At 42.2% G+C, this 18,988-nt stretch overlaps 1 protein-coding gene across 2 annotated transcripts in view; it reads left to right on the top strand.

Annotated features, from left to right (window-relative positions):
- The first annotated feature begins 617 nt into the window (after positions 1 to 617).
- bmp1a (bone morphogenetic protein 1a) overlaps positions 618 to 18,988 on the top strand; it is a 36,007-nt gene continuing 17,636 nt past the window's right edge. Inside the window, exons 1-6 of one of the 2 annotated variants that reach the window (XM_037777799.1) lie at positions 618 to 949; positions 9,957 to 10,070; positions 15,386 to 15,511; positions 15,721 to 15,838; positions 17,279 to 17,457; positions 17,880 to 17,985. In XM_037777799.1, the coding sequence (XP_037633727.1) occupies positions 802 to 949; positions 9,957 to 10,070; positions 15,386 to 15,511; positions 15,721 to 15,838; positions 17,279 to 17,457; positions 17,880 to 17,985 (791 nt within the window). In that variant the 5' untranslated portion in view covers positions 618 to 801. The remainder of the gene's footprint in view (positions 950 to 9,956; positions 10,071 to 15,385; positions 15,512 to 15,720; positions 15,839 to 17,278; positions 17,458 to 17,879; positions 17,986 to 18,988) is intronic. The other variant, XM_037777800.1, reaches the window with a different exon arrangement.

Below are 18,988 nucleotides of genomic sequence, written 5' to 3' on the forward strand. Positions count from 1 at the left end.
TTAGTTGATTAGAAAACATTTTTATTCCCCCCCCCATTTTTCCCCCACAAATTTAAATGTCTTTAAATACACATTACCATGAATTCAACATATTGTGGCGAACAAATAAATGGAGGCAAAAGTAATATCATGCAATTGACAGACATTGTTGATATTGGCATTGGTATCAGTTAACAAGGTATGTTTATAAATGGCAGTGGCATGGCCACCCAACTCACTGTACCTTGCACATGTTTAAAACAAAAACATGAATATATGAACCTGTGTATTATTTGAATAGCTTGGTATTGAATGCACAATAACAAGGTACATTTACAGTTTAATATAGAACACAATTTTATACAATATATATAGTAGGGGGTTCCTGCTCCATCTATCCATCAGTTTGGGGGTCCTTGGCCTGAAAAAGACCCCTGGTGTAGGCTAGTGATCCAAAATGTATAGTCCCTCATGTGCTCTCCAAGGACCTCCTGATGGATCCACTAGGGAGCAACAAATACGCACAGGACAGAGGGCATCATCATGGAGTAACAGAGCTTTTTCACCGCCCCTGTGGAGCTGCCAGATCATCAAAGTTTCTCCTGGAGGCTGGAGGAGAGGAATCACTGAAGACACCGGAGAGAGGCTGGATTTAAAACCCGCCCTCCACAGGGATCTCGTTTCCCCCCCAAAAAAAACCTCCCATTTTCTCTCTCTCTCTCTCTCTCTCTCTCTCTTTCTCTCTCTTTCTCTCTCTCACTCTTCTGTCTCTCTTCCTTTACCTTTTATCCCTTGCCTTTCTCCGTTTCCCCCACCACAATAATGGATCTCACGGCGAGATGTTTGTGTCTGCTATCCTGCTGTCTCGGCGTGATATTGGCGATCGATTTGGAGGCGATTGATCCGGGCTACTATGTGGACTCCAGTGCCACATCAGAGGCGATCGACTATAAGGATCCCTGTAAAGCTGGTGAGAGATTTTCCCCTTTTTTTTTTTTTTTTTGCTGTGTGATTCACCTTTTTTTATGTGGAAGGTAGAAAACATGCCACGAATCTGTTTTGAGGAGCTCGCATTGGAGAAACGCTGTTTTTTGGAGAGATGACAGTAGAGGGATGTAGTTTTGAAAAGGTTTTTAAAAGGGGACATTATGTGCATTTGTTTTTGTTCTGAGTGGCATAGTTTGTGCAGTTTAAAACATTTAACGCACAGAGTCGCCTTGGATAACCCAGCTTTTGGAGAGCGCCTGCAAAAGCTTGTAGGAATCAAAATAAAAAAAGATGTGAATGCATTTTCTTGAGAAAAGTTTTTGGCTTAAGTGAAAAGTTTTGCAGCAAATGCACTTTTATTTTCTTAAAATGGGACCTTGTAGTTTCCTGCAGGCGGTCTGCTGCTGTGTGTCATTATGGTTGTGCAAAAGAAGGATTCCTGCACTTTGATTCTTCTTCTGCTCTCTTTCTTTGGTTGGGTTTTCTGCACAAATAGTGTGTTTTTTTCCCCTCACCGGCTGTTCACACGGCCACTAAAACAAAGTGGAGGAGGGGAGAGAGAGGAGAGTACAGTGGAGCTCAGAAATTATGCACACATAATAATTATGTTGGATGTTGTCTTTATGGCTCAATGTATAAATATGTGTGCTTATTTTTTTTGTCCTGTATTGCATATTTGTGTTTTAGCATTATTTGGCAAAAGCATATCTGACTTGTCATTGTAATCTTGTGTGTGTGTGTGTGTGTGTATGTGTGTGTACTGTGAACTCACTGTCTTGCCAAATCCCTTTGGGGGAGTTTGAACAGATTGTGTTTTCCATCTGGTGAAAGTATTCAGGTTACAGATACAGAGAGTTGGCTTCACTCGAAATGACCTCTAAAGTCCTGGAAGTGCTTACCGATTTGGCGTTTGAGAAATTTCTGATGTGGCAGTCAATTACAAAACACGATTCAATCCTCCCAACTTCTCTACTACCCAACCTTTTATGTTTCCTTCATCTTTCCCCCTGAGAAGAAGAGTAGTCAAGTCAATTGTATTTGTATAGCCCAAAATCCCAAATTTGCCTCAGGGGGCTTTACAATCTGTACAGGATACGACACCCGCTGTCCTTTTAGAGTGCAACCCTCTCAAAGAAACCCTTTTAACAGGGAAAAACAAGGAAGAAGCCTCAGGAAGAGCAACAGAGGAGGGATCCCCCTTCCAGGATGGACAGATGTGCAATAGATGTAGTGTGTACAGAGTGCCAACATAATGAAAATACAACATAGACAATCCATATGACAGAGATTAATACATATAATGTTACAACCTCCTCTCCACGCCAAATAGATAGAGCCAGAGCATAACGACCTCCTCTCCACGCCAAATCGTTAGATAAAAGTGTCGAGGGAGATGTAAAGATTTAGGAGAGATGTGGCTTTATGTAAACATGACAAAGGTCAGGCTGCAGATGACCCGCGTGAAGATGTTGCTTCCTGTGATTGCCTCACTGTTTTAGTCATTCAAGTGGTCATGCCAGATTGTGTTGCATCACTAGTATGGATTAATGGACGCGGTGTTCTGATGACTCCTGGAGGGTAAACTAACCAAGGGTCAACGATACTTTGTTTGTATTTCAAGTTTCCCCCCGTTGTTTCCGAGAAATTGTTGATATCTAACGGAAATGTGTCATCAGGGACATTCCCGCTTGATAATAATCCCCAGGTCAGAATCAAGAGTTTATCTTGCTTGTTAGGATGTTATCATTATTAGTAATCCAAGTTTTAAGTAGTGTCATTTGGATGTTTTTGTTTATTGTTTCCTCTGGCCACGTCTGCAGACAGGTGGTTCGGAGACGGTCACAAGTACAAACTCCCACTCTCTCAACCCTCCCAGTCTCCAGCTCTTCCAACACCCACCTGCTTTTCTCCTTCTTTCCTACTAAAGCAGCAAAACGTCCACAATGTCTCAGCTCTCCCTTCGTGTTGAGACAACATTTTTCACTATAGTCAACTCCATACTTGTAGATCATGATTCTTGGATTATTGATTTCCTCTCTTTTTCCCCCTAATTTTTCAAGCACATCCCTGCACTGAGTCCATTTGATCGCTCTTTGTGGCCTCAGGGTCAGCGTTTTTATGTCATGCTGCTGCTTCCGCTCAGGAAAATGCTTACGGCTGTGTGAGGTGTCTAATGCAGTATAATGCTCAGCGAGGAGTGCATTTCTTTCTTGCCCTCTCTGCTCGGCTGTCCTTGGTTAACACTGTTCTTCGATGTCAGGATTTTTACTAACGCGTGTGAAATACTTTTCCACTTGAAAGTGAGGTGGAAAAACAAGATGACACATTGTTGTGATACTCGGCTAATTTGTCAGTCGGCTAATTGACCGAGTGGTGACCATTTCATTTAATTCCCTCAGATCATTTATAAAGCATTGACTAAGTTCTCCATTTCTTGCCACAACACATTGTGTGTCACTCCTCCTCCTCCCCAGTTAAGCCCAAAAGAATCCCTCAAAACTGTCTCCCATTTACAAAGGATTAAATAACTCATCACTACACCAGACATGATAGAAAATGTGCATTGATTGAAGCGAGCAGTGCAATAACACTGAAGTAATGCCGTCTATTTAGGAAGTTAACCAGTGGAAAATTCCTTAGCTTGCAGAACTCCAAAACTTGGCAGCATCCCAGGAAGTCATTTAAGACTCTAACAACCCTCTGAGATTAGAGCCACTCATTTCCAAAATGAAAAATGGATGAGAAGCAGTCACGCTCATTGTCTGCTCTGTTTAAATGATAATCACGGAAAGCAGTGATTGAGTTTGACGTGTACGTATTAATTCATTTATGAGGCAAACATCTTAATCTACGAAAGACTCCCGTGATGGCGTTGTGCGTCTGCGTCGTCCCGTTGTTCAAGTTTTGGATGGATGCTTTTGCAGTTTGTGCTGCTGCAGCTGCAGACAGGGCAACCTGAACACCCCTCCTCGTCTCTTGTCCTCTCTTATGCAAGTGGTTTCATGGTCTATCTGGGCACCCAGCTCTCTGCTATGACTGGCTCTAACACTTCACACACAGACTGTAGGTCATTCACCTCGTGCCAAGGGAAAGCACGGCTGGAAGGTGGAGGGCAGGCCAGCCGCGTTGTGCCACACCAACCCAGGTGAGGTGAGAGCCGGCCATTCACGAGGGGGTTCACTGCCTCTGAAGAATTTGTTGCTGCCGCTGGATGTCGGGCCTCGGCTGTGATTTGGCCATTTAGAGGACTGCAGCTGGGTTGTTTTTTGATAACAATGTTTCAGAGCTTTTACTTTCTCATGAGTCTGTTTTTCATTCTCTGAAGGAGAGCTGCAACAATTAATCGGTTAATTAAGTATTTTTTTTAAAGAAAAAAAAGTCAAAATTTGTTGATTCAAGCTTCTTAAATGTGAATATTTTCTGGTTTCTTTACTCCCCTTTGAGTTGTGGACAAAACAAGACATTTTGAGGATGTCGTCTTGGGCTTTGGGAAACACTGATCAACATTTTTCACCATTTTCTGACATTTTATAGACCAATGAAAATGAAAATAATCGTTAGTTGCAGCCCTACTTTCTCATAAGTCAGTTTTTTTATTCTCTGAGGTGTCACTCAGTTGCTGCTAAGTGCCTCTGTGACCTACTACATTACAGTCACTTGTGTAGCATGATAAATAGTATAATGTTAGGATAAAAACCAAACATCAACATGATGTGGGTTGTGTTGATCAGTTTTTTGTGAATTGCCTTCATTCACAAAAACTGAAAAGTTTAGTTTTATTTGTTTCTTTGGGTTTGTCTCATCTGAGTCTCTGAACAGATGCCACTCGTTACCCAGCTCCCTCCCTTAGTCCGGAGATGGGGCTGCCTGTTGAACTTCATGATTGGGCCTTTAAGCAACACTTAAGCAGATGCCTTTTTCTTTTATCATGGAAGGCAGGCTGTATAGCCGAGCCCACACTGAGTGTTTTTCTTACATTACAGGACCCCTGCCACTTCTGTCCCTGCAGGGTTCAGGTGATTAGGGAGCCGATCTATTGGCACGATCTCGGTGCATTAGTTGGGACAATATGTTTGTCGTCAGAGCTAAGTAATAACTAATCTCGCATTGCATTAATACCGAGCCTGGAGTCCGGAGCCCAAGTAACAACAAATACTCTGGGAAAAGCTCATTTAAATGGCTCGAATGATGCCCAATTAGCCTACCATAATGAGCAGCTTAGCAGCCACTTCTTCATTATTCACAGTTTGTTTTTTTCTAAATAATTCAGCGGTGCTACGCTAAGAATTGTTTTTCTGTTCCCTCCACCTGTGGTGAATACAGATAGCTATTATTTATGGAAAGTGTTGCGGGTTGAAGAATCTTCCAGATTTAGTTAATCCACAAACCCATTTAAACTTTGCTTTGGACATCTGTTTCTGAGAAAGACCTGCTCTTTCCTCCTCACACCAGACTGCATGACTATGTGTTAGTCTGCTGTCTGAACCACAAATATGAAGTCTGGATGGTCAAAATAAGTTTTGTCAAAGGTGAGAATCCCTGCTGTGTGGCGTTGAATTATTCATCCATACGGAGCTTGAATGCTGTGTATGGTTGACATTAAAAAAGACAAACGGCTGGCGAGCTGATGAGTCAGTGGACTGGCAGTAGGGTATATCAGTAATCAGTGGCAGGGATGAGCTGGGAAATCCAATCTGCTAATGGGCTTGATGGAGTGTGAAATGTTAAAGGGGAGGCAGTGTCTTGCTGTGTGCCCTTTGCAGCTCTCATTTTGTCGATAAGATTGAAGCCGCGGTGCGGTGACAGTAACTTGGGCTTGATCTCAGCGGTGGCTGTGATGAGACTTCAGGCTCTTATTGGAAAATAATTACTTGAATCTCAGGTTGTAGCTTGAGACGTCGCCAGAATCTCTCTTCCAAACATACCGTAGTTTTTGAAATGAGTAGCTAAGTGGATTTTTTTCCCTCTACTGCCTTGGGCTCAAATTGCTGTGTTAGGAAATGTCAAGGTAAGCATTCGCTAAAGAAATAGCAGCTGGTGTTGTTTTTAGGGTAGAGAGGTACCATATTTACACGACAACAGGCCTGCATAATACAATTCATCATCCCTTAGTTAGGATTGTTTCCTTACTTTTACTTTGTCTCAATATTCCAGGTTACACCGGCTTTGCTACTTTCTGTGTAGCTTTAAACACAGTGTTTGGAGGGATATAATTGCTATACTGGCAGAAAGGGCTGGTACAGAATGAAACCTGAAAAGTGATACTCACTGTCATCAGATGGTAATCAGCCTAACGCAATACACTATTGGCCCTCCATTTGAATTCAAATGCAGCGTTTGTTACCAAACACAGGCGGTGAAAGGCGGTGCCAGGGCATTGTGATGCGTTCCAGGCTTACATATTGGCCGGGCCTTCTCATCCCTCATCGTATCGGGAAAAGACTGTCTAAACATCTCTGTAGAGCACAGCGAGGAGTGAACCGTGGCCTAACAGCGGAGTTGGCCTTCTAAATATAGGCTGGTGTTAGTGTCTGTATAGGCTTAGTATTGATGTTTGTGCAGGTTTCAGTGGCAGATGTCGCGGTCTGGTATTCACGGAAGGAGATTTATAGGAATAGTCCTGGAGTATTTGACACCGCGGCAGAGGTCGAGGCTAGGGCATTACACGAATCAATGGGATTAATTTGATCGAGATCTCATGTGTAATCTGACTGGATGTCGCTGATTGTTGGGGGCAGTCTGAGATGAGAAGGATTATGATGGTTTAGATTAACTAAAAAAAATTCAGTGGATTTGGATTTTATCACATCAAATATGTTCAACCCAAAATGTCATCAAATGTTAAGTTTAGTCTCATTAGTTTGTGAAATATACACACATATTTAACCTTAGATTTAAACGCCTACTCTTTGTGGTGTCCTCTGACTAAAAAGGGACACCTAAACTAGAACAGCTAAAAAAACCTACAACTATTACCTAACTATTTAGCATTACAGCTGCAGCTGTTGTCATTTAGGTAATGAATAATGTTTGGAGAGAGATGCACGCTGTACTCTACGGTGATCTCTTGCCATCTGCCACATTCACTAGGTTTTAATCTAAAGTACAACACACGAGTCTCCCTGTGTTTGTACCTCATATCATCACAGCACTCTGTATCTAGATGAGTTTATCACCTTTCTCCATAGCCTGTCCTCAATCCCGGCCTGCGGTCGTGCACAAAAGATTCCCTAAAACCGTGCGTCTGTGGATAATTAAAGCCAGGAGACAAGGGGATTAATTCGCAATCCCTGAGAGTCTTTCCATAAACCTGCAACAGCGTCTCCAGGACGACTGCTGTGCCCGGGGGAAATGAGTCCTAATGCCGCCGGGCCATGCATTTGCTCACTTCAATCTCCACTGTTGTCTGAGAACAATGACACTGCGGATTAACCGGCCTGTCTCCGGCACGGTGGTGGATGATTGGGCCAGAGAGCGCAGCCCTCTGTGAACCTCATGGGGGTGGGAGGAAGCCTGCGCCTCGTTATTTGGCCACAGCCTGCACATAACACCGCTGATGTGCTGCAAGTTGACACTGTATGTGAAAAGAAACGTCCTCCAATTGTTGTTCCTCATTCGATATGGAGTGAAAGAGAGTTTCATAGCATTCTTTTGAATACCTTTTCTCCCCCGCTTAAGGCCTTATATGACAGCAACTTGGAGTTAAGCACTGCCTGTTCTTTTCAGTGCTTAGACAGTTCTGGGAATCAAACAAAAAAATGTGAAGATAACAGTGGAAAATGTCTTTCTGTTGTCAGCCTATCCATCCTATACTGCCTGACATCTGGTTGCTTCTTTATCGGTGGTGTTTTTGGCAATGGCTGTGCTGATTGTGTGTAGTCTGTTTTGTGTCTCAGGGATTTGGTTGGAGTGAATTGCTTTTTTTTTTTTTTTTTGCAAGCACAAATTAGAGGAACCCTTTGACCTCTGGAATTTAAACCTGTCCTCTGTGCGTGTCCCGTCTTGCTGGGCTGTGATCTACACCTTTTCTTATTGCTGTCATTAGCCTTTAATCCCAAAACACACTCATTCTGCTGTGCATCCTCCTCCACGTCCTGCAGGGTGGAAGATTGGCCTGTCTCCCAAAGCCAGCTCCAGATTGTTTCAATAATACTCTTCTGGTGAATGCGAGCCAAGTGTTTTTTTGTCTTTGCTTCTATTGTGCTTTTCATCCCTTTCTCTCTTGTCTCAGACCTCTTTCAAACTTTTAAAGGAGTGCAGGAGATAAAAGATCTTTCCTGTGGATGTTTTTGTTGCAAGCTAAAAAAAAAAAAGGCGGCCTCGAATCCAGATACAATCAAGTTTATCTACACATGATGTATTTTCTTTCACAGTAAGGGTGGCTTTTATCGGGGTGATGCATTGAAGATTTACAGATTCAAACTTTTGACAAACAACTGCTGTAAATCACTCCCATTAATTTTTACAGTTTAGTGGTTCTCCCGGCTTCTTACCCCTCTGGGTTGGTCTCCCCTCCACCACGCTAACCTCCAAACACACATGCAGAAGGCTGTCATTTTCTTTCTGCTCCACATCTGCCTTCCCTATTCAGAGCTGCGGTGATGTGGGCAGAGAGGATATGCCTTCTTCCTATCTTCCCTTCCCTTCCCCTCTCGTTGTCATCTCCCCCTCTGCTTCACCCGAAACCCCCATCGCCCCCCCACCCTCACCCTATCCCCCCCACCCCCCAAACTCCTGCATACAAGCCGGGCCATAAATTCTAGAGATGTGCTGGTGTTAAAAGCCTGTGAAAGTGAGCACCCTGTCTCTGCGGAGAGGACTCCTAGCTGATCCTCATACAGAAATGGGGCATTTAGTAGGAATCCCATAAAGCACATTCCTCATAAAGTGGGACTATTTGGTTATTCTTCTCTCTCTCCTTGGCCTCATTAAAGAGCTATTACTTGCTCAAGGTGCCCCATATTACTCCACTGTGTCAGTGTCTCACTGTATCATATCTGATTGCTCTCATTAAAGGGGAACACCTCTCAAATTAAGAATTCCAATATGTTATATCCATGGCCGTAAAGTTCAATCAATGTGTGTGAACATGAGCTACTCTCTCTCAAAGCCAGAAACCAGAGAAGTAAGTCTCAAACTTGTGATGTCATTGGGTATAAAGTGTGGAGCTGCTCCATAGACAATGAATGGGTGTTTTCTTTTTATACCAAAATGAGCTTTATTCTATTGTAGTGTTGTCAGTTGTGAAACGGAAAATGTTCCCATATACTCAGATCATCCCCCTGGGTGCTCTCAATGTCATCTATAACATCTCTCACATTCATTGTCTATGGAGCGGCTGCACACTTTATACCCGATGACATCACAAGTTTGAGTTTTAGCACTCTAGTTTTTGGATTTGAGAGACAGTTGTTTATGTATACTAATATTTTTTTGGACTGTCATAGACTATAGGAGTAACATGTATGAATTTTGAAAATGGGCGTAGTTCCCTTCTAACTCTCCAAGGAAGACGCCAAAGCACACTGTGAATTTTATTTGGTGACATCTGGACTTAACTTGGCTCAATTAATCACATCAACGGTCCGGTTTCTGAGTTCATACTCTCTCTTCATTGTGTGAACCCTCATGAACCTTGTGCAATATGCTGCTTACATTTCTGTCCTATAATTTGGAGCCCAGACAACGCGGCCTTTCCTGTTATCCAAACAGACACACTGCTGTTTCACAACTCTATTTCTATTTTGCTGCGAGGAAAGGGTAAACAGAACAGAGTCAAGAAAGGAATGAAGTACTGTATATGTTTTTTGTATTTATGTGTTACACGCTCCAGGCCTTCCACAAGTGCTTTGACTGGGCCTCCACGCAGCCTACTCTGTCTGAGCAGCAGGAAAAGCTCGAGGCTCCTTGGAGGCTCAGACTGATGCTCCATATTGTGCAGTCGCCTTTACAGTCCTCTGACATGTGCCATCTCTGTTTGTGTGTTTCAGTTGCCTTTCTGGGAGACATCGCCCTTGATGAGGAGGACATGCGGATGTTTAAAGTGGAAAGAATAATCGATTTGGCTCAGAGAACCGTCCAGCTTGTTAATCGCACAGACGCAGGTAACCACTTCTTCAAAGATTACATTATGAGGTGAAAATCCCTTGTTAGAGCACTGAGGCAAAGTGTTTTGGATTGGAAAATTGCAACAAAACACTTGAAATGAACATTGTTTCCGCATTTTGTTTCTCATTGAGGAGTAATTCTACGCAAGGACATGTTACTTTCTGTCAAACCACTCAGATCCTCTCCAACTGAGAGTCGGCAGCAGCACCTGTCGGATAGCAGTTTTGTGCTTTTCATGAGCCCCTCTTTAAATGTTTATGCCTACAATTGTCCTGTCATCACGACACATTGCTCCACTTGTATCACCATGGTGGACAGTAATAGCAAGGCTTTGTCAGGTTAACTGTTGCTCTTAAAATAAAAAGCCGTTATTAAGCAACAGCCGTGAGTCAGCAGGGACCGATAGGCTTCACAATCCTATAAACTACAGGTGAGCATGAACCAACAAGTATGTGCACGTTGCTGTTTGTGCTTTAACCGCTGTCAGTTTGTTATTTTTCCACTTGAGTTAATGAGCATGCTGAGGAAAAGAAACATTTTGCTGGATTTACGTTTCAACAACTCTCAAAATATCCAATGAGTGAGATTGATTTATAGACTAAATAGTGACCCCCGAGGCAGGGAGATAAGAGCAGACTCATAGCTCAGGACTGCGTGTACACTCATCTCTGAATATCCATTTGTCCACTTCAGCAGGTTAGTCATTGTGCATCTAATTGTTCTGTAGAAGAAAGGATACTCTAGTGTTGAAACTGAAAAACACTATCAGTGTAGTTGTATAAGATTGTTGTTTAAAACAGTGATTCTCAAAGTGGGGTCCAGTGACCCCCACGGTACAATGGCACTCTGCCAGTGCGTTCAGATTCATTCATTTAAATCATCATGATATTAAATATATATATATTTACAAAAGGCTTCATAGTTAAACAAATCATATTTTTATTTTAAAATCTATATATAATAGTTCATGGATTACGTTCTCATCTAACAAATCTATAACTCTTATAATCTGCAAATATGTTTAATACATGCCTTTCTAATGTTTCTCTTGTTCTTTCACATAACTAAGACTATAGAAGTGTAAAAAATAGGCTACGTCAAATTATTTCAAGGGACGTTTTTGAGGGGGACCTCGGTATATTCTCCACTTTGTAAGGGGTCCTTGGCTGAAAAAACACTGAGAATCTCAGCTTTTAAACACAATATTCATTCACAGTAGTGTTTTGTTCCCATGAACCTTCCTCAGGCTGCACAGACAATCTGTCACTTCAGTATATACTGTATACCAGATCGTCTCACATAGGTGTGGATCCTAATTAGTAGTCAAGATAACCATTACACGTTATTATTTCTACCATATTAGGCCACCACAGAGGTCCTCTTAAATCCAGATACACACAAATCAATCAAATGTCCAAGAATAGAACGTTTCAGTTATAAGGGCTGTCACAGTTTTCTTTTTCTTTTTTTTTTTCTTAATTTATTCTGATTTTAATGTTGTCTAAATACACTTTATTTTTAGGCTATTATTATGTATATTGTGGCATTTTAAATTGCAAAGAAGACAGTTTTAAATCTAATTAAATACTTTATTGATAAATGCAGCACATTAAAGGGCAAAGGGGCGCAGCATTTGTTTTAGCTAAGACCCTTTAGTTGCTTCTGGTTGCTATGATATGGAATACCCGCTGAAGTAAAAATGTCAGCACAAGGTAGAGTACTTGCTCTGGATGAAGGGAAGGCTGAAGCACGTAGGGAGAAAGGGCGGACCCGCCGATCCATGTAAAAAAACATGAACATAGAGGTTGTGGCGGTTGATTGCCATCCCTTGCGGTTGGCTTGTCAATAGCGCGGTATTGCAATATTGCGGTTATTGCGTAGGACCTAACAGCTATATATTTATGAATAAACACTTTAAAGGGACAGTGTGTAGGATTTGGTGACATCTAGTGGTGTGGTTGCAGATTGCAACCATCTGAGTACCCCTGCGCTCATTCGTCCCTTTCCAAGACTGTGGTAATGTGAGCCGCCAAGTGCAAAACCGTGGTAACGCCGTTCACCTCGCTCAGACGCCATCCATACCATAATAACATTACTCTAGGAGCAACGGAACTCAGATGGCGGCTGGCGGTGCCAGTTTTGCACTCTGCGGATCATGTTACCGCAGTTTTACAAGCGCGTCGGAGAACTACGGTGGCCTTCAGGTAATGTAAAAACTTGAAAGTCTCTTTATAGAGCCAGTGTTTGGTTTGTCCGTTCTGTGCCACTATAGAAACATGGCGGTATAAATGGTGGACTCCGTGAAGAGGACCCGCTCCCTGTGTAGATATAAAGAGCTCATTCTAAGTTAACCCTAACAACAAAACACAACAAATCTTAGTTCATGTATTCCATTTCTACTAATACATCCCCCGAAATGTTACACACTGTTCCTTCAAGTATCTTAAAGGAACATTCAACTTTTATAAGAAATTGGTACAAAAATGTTCAAGTAAAGTAATCATTTTTTACTTTTCTCCACCCACTCTTTCACGATTAGTCCTCAGTGTATGCACATCATTCAAAAGCGTTACTTATTAAAACAGCCATCCCTATTTCAGGAAACAAGACAAATCATAATTTATTTATTCCATATGGTGTCAATGAATTAAATTTGTGGATTCAAAACATTTTTAAATGCTGTCTCAAGTCTGTCACTTCACCTCACTGGACTATGAGCTTGCTTATCATAAACCGGAACGCGGCAGCTGTGTGATTAACTTCTTCTTTTCTACAGGTGTGGTCGTATTTCTTCACCTGATCCCAACTCTAATCCTTATTTTTCAGGCCAGAGGAGCAGGGGCATTTGGTTGAATAAATAACATGATCAGAATAACAACTAATAAAACCTTTGACCTAAAAACCTTAAAACCCATCTAACTATGAAGGTGGTAGATTTAATCGTATTATTGTAATCAACACATCTTCCACAAGTTTTATCTCCCCAGCACTCTTTCCTATCAGCTATCCGAGCAGATTTGGCTGTTATCAGGCTTTTCCTCAACACATGCACAAGTGTACGTGCTAATTGATCTCGCCAGGCTGCTAAGATTTACTCTTGCAGACTGAAATTCGACAGAACACATTGTTCCAGCAAATAAAAAAAAAACTGTGGCTTGCATGTTAATCATATTTAGTTAGCGAAGATGAGGGCTCGTAGTCGCACGGCTTCAAGTAGATAGGAACAACTATCCGTGTGCAGGATGCACTCAAACCAGATGTCTTGTTTCTACAGTGATAACTTTATTATGAAACCGACACGTCGACTTTGTCAGGGTCATCCAGGTGATGCCTCACAATAAAGTTGCTCTTTATATTACAAGTGTTGCTGGAGTTTTGGCCTCCTCAGACTATTTCCCTTTACCATGCACCAGTAGGGGAAGTTGTGCCAGATATCCCTGCTTTACTGTTTCTGCAGCGATCACATAAAACTCCTCGTTGGATAGAGGTCAACATGCTAATTAATTGTTTTAATAAAGGTTAAATTAATCATTTGATAACTCCACACCAGGGACAGGCATCAATGTACCATGGGGGGTTTTGTAGGTTTTCATTAAAGTGAAACACTGACATGTTTAACCCAGATATGAGAAACGATATGAGTTGCTGTCGGAGTCTTTATGTGGAAATAAAAACCTGCAGTGTCCCAGCCCTCTAAAGCACATCAACGTTATCTATCTATAAACATTTTGGTCAGGAAAGTAGAAGGAACAGCACATTGTCTTTTTATATAAATGTTAATTGTATGGCTTAGACTTCTTCCCAGCACACCCATTAAATTCCTGCACTGCGTGAACTCTATCTAAAAGTCAGTGGCTCTCGGCCTTGGTCATCAGACCTCTGAAGTTTTCTCTCCTACACACATTTACTGATCCCCCGTCTAAGGAAAGGAGTCTACTTTTTAACAAGGATATATTTTTGTACAATGATGCAATGTATCATGCATAATCCAAAGTCAACATTTATTTCCTTTAAAGGCCACAGAGTCTCAAAACTATAAAACTGTTATTTCTGGATGTGGTTAAAAGGACAAGAAAACAACATGTCGATGGTGTCTAACTCTGTATTTCACCATCTTTTCGTTTTCATAAAAGTTGCGGCAGGAAAAAACACGCTGAGGCATCACTTTACTTCCGGATGTTATTCAATCCTTATTTTCAGATTCATACTTGTATTTTGGGTTTCTACTAGAACGTGTTTACATGCTTTAATGCTAAAAAAAAAAGGCTTTATTTTTCTCATACCGGCTGTGATGCAGCACCTCTTTTCACCCTCTGTTTGAAACGCTCTGTTTGAACTACCGCCTCCTCCCCCCAAAAAAATCCCAGTCTGCTCTGATTGGTCAGCTGGCCCACTGTTGTGATTGGTCAACTGAACCAAACTCTTCAGACTCCGCTCTAGCTCCGCTCTAAGTAGCTTTGTTTGAGGGCGTACCAAACTAGCCACTAGGCAGGTATTACGCGTTACTTGGTGACATCACCACGTTACGAAAGAAAAGGCGGGACTTTAAGCAAGGCGTTTCAGGCAGTTCAGGAGCGGTGTTTCTGTGGGGGAGAGTAACTCTCTTTGGCGTGGGCTTTGTAACTTTGCAGACCTTTTACATGCACAAAAAACTATAACACATTAAAGGAAAGGGAAAAAGCACAATAGGTCCTTTTTAAGTAAATCAATTGGAAACCAACAAAAACATATACTTAACATTATTTCTAATATTTTGGATGCACACTTTTTTCTGTAACTGTTCAAACATTTTCTGTAAAATGGGTGTATACCAGATGATAGCGGTTATATTTTCTTTGATAAAAGTTATGCCTGTTCTGCAGCATAATGAAGTACAGTGGGGAGCTCGTACTACGTGTGGTTCACATATGGATGTTTCTTATTATAATCACCAGGTTTAGGTGGGAGCTTAGTCTCCATGGTTACTCTGCATTTATGTGCGTTTGAGTGACATTAAAACGGTGAAATTAATTTTGGAAGAAGAAAGAATTCAGCTTCAATAAAATCCATTTGTGCAAAATGGAAGGAACACTGAGCAAACGTCTCTTTAAGGGAGTAAATGTAATTTCCTAAATGAGAAATAATAATTAGAGTTTCATCAAACCTTGAATGATATCCTGTAGTTTCAGGATAAAAACTTTCTTTTGTCATCCGAGGAACTATCCAAAGATAAAGCATATTTGCTCATCATAAAAATGCTGGAGGAGAATTTCCTCAGTCAGAACCAGAAGTCATTAATGTTGTTTTTGTTGTCTTTCTTTGAAATCTCCAGGATCAACCAATCAGAGTAGCCAAAATAGGCAAGGTTCACGCCGCAGGAAAAGGGCTGCCACCTCCAGACCCGAACGTGTTTGGCCCGAAGGTGTTATTCCCTATGTCATCAGTGGAAACTTTAGTGGTAAGATTTACTCATCCTCAAAGAATGTATTTATTTACATGATGTAATGTTGTTGCTGCAGAAAATAAAGCTAATTCCTAATTCCTCTAAATGAATAAACTCTACATCTTGAAGTTGATTCCAGCTGTCCCCGTTTCTATTCATCTCCTGTTTTCTATAAATGTTTTTGTCAGCTCCACTGATCTCACCCTCTCTATCGTCCTATTCAGGCAGCCAGCGGGCGATATTCCGCCAAGCCATGCGGCACTGGGAGAAGCACACCTGTGTGACTTTTATAGAGAGGACACAGGAGGAGAGCTATATTGTCTTCACCTACCGACCATGTGGGTGAGTCAGTGGGGTTTTCTAGCTTCCACATGAAGGAACTGAACAATGGTCGGCCTCTGTCGGGCCTTCGTTATCTCCAGCTAATTATTTAGCGCCTAAGTACTTTTCCTTGCTTCCTGCTCAGCAGCCTTTCACCATTGTTCATCCTCTCTGTTCGCGGTCTCTGTGCGAGTTGTTATTTCAACCCCCTGCCAGCCCTGAGAGAGACGGCCATTCAGTGGCCAGGAATGTTTCCTGTGCCTCATCATCACACTGCAACAGTCACCGAGTGTCAAACATGGTGTACAGAATTGCATCCCAGCAAGAGACTTCCTCTATAACCTTGCTTACCACACTCCACTAAAGTTAGGCTCAGTGTCCACTCAGCATTTCTTCTTAAAGAAATACTCAGGGGAAAAGTGCTGGTTGTGGCGCTTGTTGTTGCTAAGCGACTATTGACAACCTATTTGGACGCACAGGGCTCTTTTACTAAATGATGAAATATTTTTTTTAAATTAAAGCACTTGCTGTTGTTGGGAACACAAACCATAGCAACCTATTAATTTGAGTTTTTGAGGAAAACGTATTAGAGAGCTTCCCAGGGGACATACAAACTCTAAATGTTCCCAGTTCCCATGATTCAACCACACACAGATTTAAACCACAAGCTGGAACCATTATGTCATTACACACAATGTACCTCTCCCACTGATATGTATCATTCAGCACAAACCGCTTAACAGAAAGCGGATGCAGCTCATGAAAGTGAGCTTTTTTTTCCAGCCAACTGTTGATAGCCATTTTTAGCCTGGTAACTGGCCTCTGGAGCAACAGGGATGACATTATCCACGCAGGCGGCAGCGGTTAGCAGTGGGAAACGCTTGACTCTGCTGCATATTCAGCAGGCCCCCATCTGTCCTGTGCAAAGTTCAAGGCGTGTCTCAGGAGAGCCGGGCCTGGCTCGCAGTAATTAGAGAGCGGCTGTCTGGCCCACAGGGCCGCGATGTGTGCCCGTCCTCCCAGACTCCCACACTGAACCTTTCATGTCACGCTGAGACGGAGCGCTGCAGCCGGCCAGCTACCACCGTCACTCCCGGCATTTGGCAGACGGATGAATGAATGTCGCTGCTGTATGTGTGGAGGACGGGTCGCCTCGTGCACAGCTCTCCTGTAAAACAGACCAGAGGTTGTTGAGATAATGTCGTTCTCATTACAAGCTCAATTATATACTGTATATGTACTGAGCACGTTAAAATAAAGAGCTAGTAAACATTATAGAGCCAGAGACACATTCCTTCTTCTTCTCCTCTGGGAAACATAACTTTTTTTGGCCTCCCTCTGTAGTTTCCACTTGCATGTTGGTCATTTTTTTTAAATTTACTAAATCATTAAGTCTAGTCACTATTTTGGCTTTGTTAACCCTGCCTGTGTGTGTGTGTGTGTTTGGCTGCTGATTCATAGGTGCTGCTCCTATGTGGGTCGCCGTGGAGGGGGCCCTCAGGCCATATCCATCGGGAAGAATTGTGACAAGTTTGGCATCGTGGTGCACGAGTTGGGTCACGTGATTGGATTCTGGCACGAACACACGCGGCCTGACCGAGACGAGCACGTCAGCATTATCAGGGACAACATTCAGCCAGGTAGGAGCCCAGGTCTCATCGATCCCGCAGCAATAATGTTGGAAAGAAACATAATAATAAAAGTAACACATGTGTACACACAGAAAGTCTGGGCTAAGATGATAAAATGGGAAAAAAATACACCAGTGGGGTATACGCTCATCCTTAGAAGTGTTTATAGAGCTGGACAACGGCATATAAATAGTTGATCGTGACGGTCGGTATCAAGGACAGCTTTTTAAAATGTATTAAATATCAAATGTTTAAACGTTTGCCATTGTAAAATGCATAAAATATCACTGTGACATATCGACTGTGTCTGGTATCTGTAGCCTCATTGTATGATCTAGTAAACCGTACTCACCTTTGACATACATATCTAATCTAAGGATGCACAGTATGACTCTGCTTCATATTTCAACTGTGCTTTTCCCTTTTCACAGGACAAGAGTATAACTTCTTGAAGATGGAGCCGGGGGAGGTGGACTCTCTGGGAGAGGTCTATGACTTCGACAGTATCATGCACTATGCCAGGAATACATTTTCCAGGTAGGAGCCAAGTTCCATTCCTCACGCCGCAGACGTGAAAACTAGTCTTAGATCACGTCGGGACGAGCTGTTTCCCCCCACTCTGCTGCAACCTTTTAACCCATTATCTTTATTTTCCATTTCTGCTCTTAGTGTTTTATGAGCATATAGATCTGTAATGCTCCAGGTCTGTGTCTTATGGGCTGCTGCCGAGTGATGTGGCAGGATTCCCAAAGGCAAGAATGAACACTTAATTCTCCCCAATAATAAATCACTAGAAAACTAGCATGTAGCCTGAGGACAAAGAGTTTAGAAGAGGCTCACTGTTCTTTGAATGCCTGTCATTGATCTGAATTGTCTCCTCACTGTTTGAGTTCAAGTGCAAAAAGATAGAAACTGGTTTCTTGGGAGAAGGTGGGATTTTATTTATAAAGTAGCTCCAACAAAAAGCTTATTTTTTGGACTAAGGACTCTCCTCTCGTCTACGTTTCTTTTGGCTGGACTTTTTTTGGACAATTGATGCTCTCATTGCACGGGGCTTTAGGGAGACTGATGTGATTTATGTAATATTTGGACAAATTGGTTATTGCTGTAATGGAAATAGTGAGGGGAAAAAATATAATACACTTGTGTGAAGTAAGTTGAAGCAAGAAATCTGACATGTCTGGTTCCATTTAGCTTAGTAGCCCTGTCAGTTTCACATCTAGCTTTGTTGCTCCACGGGTTTTTACCTGTTTTGGCATCCGAAACCGTACACTTTTCATTCTCATTGTGCAGCATTTGCAGCTCTAAGCAGTGTTTTAAAATTATTAAAATCCAATGTCTTTTTTTATATTATGTTTTTTTTTCTTTAAAGTCAAAGCCAAGTCTTTGTAGCCATAGTGAAAGTGTTTGTCTGGGATGTGCCAGCTCCTTCCCACAGCCTGTTCAAATTAAGGCATCACTCCTCGGCTCCTGCTGCTTTTGCAGCAGCAGCAGCAGCCCCAGTAAAGCAGCAGTCAGTCCTGGGGCTGAGCTAGCCCAG

The sequence above is a fragment of the Sebastes umbrosus genome, chromosome 8 (genome assembly GCF_015220745.1).
Source record: "Sebastes umbrosus isolate fSebUmb1 chromosome 8, fSebUmb1.pri, whole genome shotgun sequence".
Classification (NCBI taxonomy): Eukaryota; Metazoa; Chordata; class Actinopteri; order Perciformes; family Sebastidae; genus Sebastes; species Sebastes umbrosus.